Raw genomic sequence first — 7157 nt, forward strand, 5'->3', positions numbered from 1 at the left:
CAGAAGAAGAGACTTCAGAAGGATCCTGCCAGGCCAGCAAGCCCTGGCCCTGGTGAGGTGTTATGAAACCCTGACGGTGCCAGGTTTGTGGCAGGCCACCAACTACCAAGAGACTTTGAGAGCAATACCATGATGGTCTGGCTTGACGGCAGGTGCTCCTTGCCGGGAATGCGCTGTGGGAGCAGCACTTAGCCTTCTTCGGGGTACTGACAGCGCTGTGATTGCTAACTTCTATTTGCATAGTGCGTACAATGGAGAAGAGTGTTTGTGCCCCAAACCCTGGCAATGGCCTAGGAAAGGGCGGCTGACAATGGCTCTGGCCAGGCAGTGGGGATGAGTCTGAGGGCCACTTTAGGGGTCATCTGGAAAAGCGGTCAATACACCCACCCACCCCTGGCCTTATCCACATTCTGTTAAGGTCACTTCAGGTACCTATGTTAATGAACTTCACTGATTTTTTAAAATGAGGAAGAGTTCTAGGGGAGTCATGACCTTGTATCAAAACTATAAAAATCTCTCTCCATATATATAAAAAAATCTCTCCTTATAGAGTTCAGCATCCCAGGCTGCTCAGAGCAGGGCAGACCAAAAGACAGATGTTGGACTGCTTTGCTGGTGTGAGAAATTCCCAGGAGAAGCAGCAGGGAGCACATGAGAAAGGGAGATGGTCTGGCTACTAGAAGCTTGGAAGTCCCGTGCCCTGGGAGATGGACTATCTTCCTCCTCCTCCAGGAAGTCCCTGGTACATTTTTCTGTTCTCTGATCCTTGGGGATCAATCCTGGGAGCACCTCCGGCCGCCAGGCCTGGCTGGAGGGAACAACTCAGACAGGCGGTATGCTCCAGGTAGGATCAGAACTCATCCCGCAGCTGAGGCGGACTGTCCATGCCAAAGAAGGACGACTGCCTCCCCTGGAGGTCCCGTTCCCGCTTCACGAAGGCAGTGAAGGAGGAGACACAGTTGCCAATAAAGTGGTCAGCTTGGCCGAGGATGTACAGGTCGATCTGGGCCACCTCAGGCTTCAGACTCACCACGTTCACCTGCAGGAGGAAGGGCAGGGTGTTTTAGCCAGGGTGCAGGCCTAAGTGGCCAGCTCAGCCAAGGCCTGCAGCCACCTGCCACCTTCTTTCCCCGTGCTGAAGTCACAGACAGACAAGGAAGCGTACAGAGGATTAAAACGTAGGGTCGGGGCACCTGAGGGAAGTGCTGCCCAGCAGCTGCCTTAGCCCCTCAGCTCCAGACACACCACTCATTCACACTCTGCCTTTGCTTGTTGGTTCCCTCTGTCGGGAACGCCTTTTCCCATCCATCACAGTCCTGACCATACTCTCAAGGTTCAGCTCAAGGTCACCTGAGGGGCTTGGCTTCTCCCACCAAACCATGATCTGACCAAAGCACACCCCACCCACTTGGTTCTGTTGCCTGGATGCCTCCAAGACTTAAGTCCTGTGCAATCTATCCCCGAGATATTCCCCAAAGGTGAACCCTTCTCTTGATGGATTACTACTCCCTGGCCAGTCACCATAATCTTTTTTCCTCCAGGTCTATTCACCAAAGGAAAGTAGCCAAAGGAAACTTTTTCAGATTCCCCTTCCCCCCTACTCCTCCCTCTACCCCAAGCTGAGCACCCTTAACTGGTGTCCTACTGCTCTTCAGATAAAGATGACAAATTTTGAATGTGGCCTATAAGACCTGTTCAGATGCCTTTCCACCTTGAGCTCCAGCCACTACACCAGTCTCCCTTCCACCTCAGGACCTTTGCACATGCTCTTCTGTCTGGAGTGCTTGTCTCTTTGCTCGGTTAACTCCTACTTAACTCTCACCCTGCAGCTCAAGTCACACCTCCTTGCGGAAGCCCTCCCTGGCTCCCCCATCTAGTCCAGGCTCCTCTGCTCTACACTCTCACAGAACCACGTTCTTTTACTTCGTAGTACACATCTCAGTTTGTAGCTTTCACTCCTTAGTGATTCTCTGGTTAACGTCTGTTTCCTGCACCTGACTGGGGCTGGGGCTGGGGCTGTGTCAGTTTGCTTGTCGCTGCTGGCTGGGGTCTGCCTCAGTATGCATCTGTTGACTGGACAAGTGAGTGAATGAGCCTCCACACCCAAGCCTGGCCCTCTCTTGTGGCACATCTTATAATCCTTTGCAAATCTCTTTTCCTGAGTTTAGGCTGTGAGCCCTGGAAGGCAGCACCACATCTTATTTATCAGTATCACCGGCTCAGCACTGGCCCAGCTTAACAGATGAGCAAGGCTTAGTTCAAGGGGAAGGGTGGGTTGAGCCCATGGAGAAGGGGGCTGAGTGGTGGAAAAGGGCAAAACCAGTGGCACAGGAACAGGAAATAGAAAATGGCAAGAAGCTCAAGGTATAACAAACATACCAACTCTAGAAACTCACAAAAAAACTCCCTGGGACTCTCCAAATGGGGGTGTGGGCAGAGTTGGGGCTGAAAGTGCTTTGCTGTCACACAGAGATTTCTGATGTAACAAAAATCATCATCTTGCTATTTGGATGGCACATAAAAATAATAGCAGCTTAACCATGGCCAAAATCCCCTGAACAATTCCACCCACGCCCTGAAACTTACCCGCTCTGTGTCATGCCCACTAAAATGAGCCCCGAGACCTCCTGGGTAAATTCTATTCCTTCATGGGACTTTGGTTTTCTCAGTTATAAAACGCAGAGGTTGGGTTAGAGGCACTCCAAGGTCTCCCGGCTCTGATATTCTTCTATAAGGCGGGTGGGTGGGGACCAGAATGCTCTGACTCGGCACTTCCTCTACAAGCCGGTAAAAGAGAGAAAAGGAGCCCCTCGACATAAAGCCAAGGGCACGCTTTCTGTGCTAGAAAGCGGATGTCTGTCTTTTAAGGTCGGCACAAGCATTTAGGGCCTTCATTCACTCAAAAGTCTTATTGAATGTTCACTATTAACTCTGTCATTTTATCGAAACCTACTTACTTATTACCTATTCTTCACTCATACAGTAACAAGCCTGTTCTATTATTCACTCATATACTCAACACCTACTATTCACCACCTCTTTAATCATTTACTAAGCACAGAAAGAGCCCTCCTTGTATTCATCAACCATCTACTTCTACTATCAATGACAGCTAACTTTATTCAGCACTTATTTTTTACTGGACCTGTTTTAATTTCTTTATATTTGATCTTCACAATTACACTATGAGACGTAGGCATGACTCTCAGTCCCATTTTATTGACGAGGAAACAGAAGCACAGAGAGGTAAAGTAACTTGTGTAAGGCTGCACAGTGAGTAGAGCCCAAGTCCTCTGGCTCCAGAGTCCATGCTCTTACTCCCTCTGCTGCACTGGACCCCTACCAAGGGCCCACTCTTTATGGCCTTATTCACCAAACATTTACCAAGTGTCTACCATGTGTCAGGCACTGTCCTAGACACTGAAATGGCAAGGCGGGGTCTCAGCCCTGGAGGAGGTCAAAGCAACTCCCTGAGGAGTACAACAGTGAGTCCACCTTGGATCCTGCCTTCAAGGAGTCACAACTGGGAAGAAATAAGACCTGTTTCTACACTAGTCTCACAGTCTAGAAGGTGTCTCAGGAGGAGATGTGATAAAGTGCTGTGACAGCTCCCAGTAGGGATCCATTAGCCACAGGAGTGGAGGGAAATCTGCGGAGCACCTGCGGAGGTGTCTGAGCTGGGGTTTAAAGAAGGAAAGGGAACCTGATGTTCAAGTAAAAGCCTGGTGGCGGGAGGACGTGAAGCATGAGGTGGGAGCGGGCAGACCACCCTGGTGCTTCCTCTGATTCCCTTCCTGCTGCCCTCCCACCAGGCCCACGCCCCATGTGTACCTTCCCTTTGAAGAGCTGCTGGATCTCGGGTACATAACTCTCAGAGTCAGTGGCAATGTAGACCGACTGGGCGTTCAGCGCCGTCACCCAGAGCTTCAGGGTGCGCCTGATTTCCTTCAGGTCGGGAAGGCACATGGTCATGGTGAGCGGGGCGGCGGTGTGGCGGCTGTAGCCCACGCACTGCGGGGAGGCCATGAAGTGGGCGCCGGCGGTCCCGTCCTTCAGCATGGCGCATGCATTCTTCTGTGGGGCGGGTGGGGACAGAGCTGAAGACGGCCACTGCCCACAACGCCAGAAGCAAGAGCCGGGAAGGGGAAAAAGGCAGGCAATACAGGAGGAGCGCTAACTATTTTTTTTTTTTAAGCATTGAGGGAAGAGGGAAATGCATCAAAACAGTTAACGGTGGTTATCTCTGGGTAGTGGGATATTGGCTTTTCACAATTTTTTTTCTTGGTATAACTGCACTATCTGGGACTTCCAGCAGAATTCTGAACTGTGGTGGTGACGATGGGCAGCCTTGTCTGATTTCTGACTTCAGTGGGAACATTTCTGATAGCTCCCAAGAAGCACGTGTTTGCTGTGGGTTTCGGAGAGATATAGCCTTTATCAAGGTAAGGTGGGTCCCTTGTATTCCTGGCTGGTTAAGAGGTGTTTTTCTTCTTTTTTAAATCATAAATGACTGTTGACTTTTTATCAAGTGCTTTCTTGGCCTCCACTGAGATGATTATATGATTTTTCTTCTTTGGGTGTTAATAATATAGTGAATTTCACTGCATTCCTGGGATAAATTTTACTTGTTTGTGTTGTATGTTCTTTGATATGCTACTGGATTTTAGTTGGTAATATTTTACTTAGGATCTGGGCATCTATGTTCTTTATGAGAATGGGCTGTACTTTCCAGAGTTGACCTTATCTGAGTTTGGTATTAGCATTATGCTAGCTTTATTAAAAAAAAAAAAAAAAAAAAAAAAGATCTTATATCTTCTTATGTCCTAAGGAAGCATAAATGGGAACTATCTGAAACCACTCACAAAATACTCTGGGCCTGGCTCCTTTACTTTGTGGAAGGGGGCAGGAAGGGGGGCAGGAAGGGAATCTAGTGGGTAAATGTGTGATTGCTTCCTCAATTGACTCTGAATGAATTTTGATCTACTTTCTATACTTTTCAGTATTTTCCAAGTTTTCAACGATGAGTATTTCTCACATACATACATATATATCTTCTTCTGTAAGCTAAGGAGATTGTCTACATTACTCCAGTTATTTTCACAGGGAGGACAACCTGATGAGTTTACTGCACATTTAAGTAGCTGCCAAATTTGGAGGATGACATCTTCATTTCTTGGGAGCCCCACCCAACCTCCAGAGCTTGTTTTTCAACAAGGAGTCTACTGGCTAAACACTGAGCTGGGACAGAGGACTGTGGGCTATGGGGCTCTTTCTGGCTTGCTGTCTGACCCAGAGCCTAGCTTGATACCTCAGTTTATCCATCTGTGAAATGAGGATAAAAATGGCAACTGCTAAAATGAAAACTGCCAAGCAAGTGCTCTGGAGCTACATTTCTGACGTGTCTGCGGTGGGATCGTGGGGCACAGTCCCGTGAACTTGGCCAAGTGAGACCCCTCTACCCTGGCTAGGACGTGGTGCAGTGGGTTCAGTGTCCAACCCCCACAGGCATGGGCCCTGCTCAGAGATGTGTCCATCCCAGCCATGAGAGGAAGGGGGAAGTTACCCAGTCGGAGCCAATGCGCAGGTGAATGCCCACATAGGGTCGGATGAGGTGGGCACGGATCTGGGCCTCCCCTGTCCTCACCATCTCATCTGACCACACCATGTACTTTTGGAGCGGCCTATGCTCCTCCAAGACAGGGAACTGGGCCGGGGCCCCTGGCAGGGCAAGCACTGGATGTTCCTCTGGAGAAAACCTAGGCATGAGACAGAAGGAGAAGAAGTCAGACAGAGAGCGCACAGCGAGTCCGGCCGCCACCCCCATGGGAGAAAAGACGGCGTTGCGCCATGCCCCAGAGACCCTGCGGAGGGGCCCTGCAACATGCAAGAAGCACAAGAGGTTGTGAAACCCCAACGGGCTGATAAGAGACCTTGGCAGCGGCAAGAGGCACAGTATGCAATACTGTCCCGCCACACGGAATTTACAACTCTCTTTGATTGTTTAACAATTAAAAATTTACAGTAGAGCACTGCAACCTTTTGTATGTCATGCTGGCTTCCAGTCTGTGGTGCAGTAATTCACTCCAGGTTGGGGTGTCTAGACTGAGTCTTTGCCATTTTACCCACACAGTGGGATCGGGAAGTGCAGCTGCTGACAGGTCACACACTCCCAGGGAATGTGTACGCTGGATGAGACCATTCACTCAGCATTTAACACATTATCTATGGATTGCCTACTATGTGCTGGGGGCCAGGGGAGAATGAGACAGGCATGGTCCCTGCTCTCATGGAAAATATTAGAGGTCTGTAGATGCCCCCCACATACCCTGCCGAAGGCTCTCCCTCCCCCTTGTTCACAATGCACCTTGTAATTATTTTACCCCTGAGTCCAGAAAAGTCTGCTGGACTCAGGCTTCTGAAGTCAGTATCTCCGCGTGCCTAGAACAGTAAATGTAAGAGCTCAGTAAAGATCTGTTGACTGAAGAGAGTGAGGAGCAAACCTGTGTTCCCTCATTAGCTAAGCCCAGACTATATTCCAGCAACATGAAATGCCCTGCTCTTCCATAAGCTTGCAATGCACTTTCAAACTGCAGATCTCTGCAGACTTCTCCCCTCTACCTGGTATGCCTTCCCTCTGCCAGCCAAAATCCTTTTCCTAAAATTATGAAATAAGTACAGGCACTCTGGAAAACAGTTTGGCAGTTTCTTATAAAACTAGACATGCAATTACGATATGACCCAGCAACTGTACTCTTGGGCATTTATCCCAGAGAAATGGAAACCTATATTCACACATGAACCAGTATGCAAATGTTCACAACAGCTTTTTTCATAACAGTCAAAAACTGGAAACAACTCAGACGTCGTTTAACAAGTGACTGGTTAAACAAACTGCAGTACATCCACACCACAGAGCACTACTGCAATAAGAAGGAACCAGCTACTGATACAGGGAACAACTTGGATGGCTCTCAAGGGAATTATGCTGAGTGAAAAAAGTCAGCCTCAAAAGGTCATATACTATATAATTTCATTTCTATAACATCTGTGAAATGACAAAGTTGACAAAAAAGAAATGGAGATGGTTGCCAGTGTGTGTGTGTGTGTGTGTGTGTGTGTGTGTGTGTGTGTGTGTGTGTGTGTGTGTGTGTGGGGGG

General features: G+C 48.8%; 1 protein-coding gene across 2 annotated transcripts in view; it reads right to left on the reverse strand.

Moving 5' to 3' along the window:
* Nucleotides 1-229: 229 nt before the first annotated feature.
* The window catches only part of POFUT1 (protein O-fucosyltransferase 1), a 22040-nt gene continuing 15112 nt past the window's right edge, over nucleotides 230-7157 (reverse strand). Inside the window, exons 5-7 of one of the 2 annotated variants that reach the window (XM_007446855.1) lie at nucleotides 5564-5756; nucleotides 3832-4074; nucleotides 230-1039 (exon numbers count right to left, since the gene is read on the reverse strand). In XM_007446855.1, the coding sequence (XP_007446917.1) occupies nucleotides 851-1039; nucleotides 3832-4074; nucleotides 5564-5756 (625 nt within the window). In that variant the 3' untranslated portion in view covers nucleotides 230-850. The remainder of the gene's footprint in view (nucleotides 1040-3831; nucleotides 4075-5563; nucleotides 5757-7157) is intronic. The other variant, XM_007446856.1, reaches the window with a different exon arrangement.

This window comes from Lipotes vexillifer, unplaced genomic scaffold (assembly GCF_000442215.2).
Source record: "Lipotes vexillifer unplaced genomic scaffold, Lipotes_vexillifer_v1.1 scaffold75, whole genome shotgun sequence".
Lineage (NCBI taxonomy): Eukaryota > Metazoa > Chordata > Mammalia > Artiodactyla > Lipotidae > Lipotes > Lipotes vexillifer.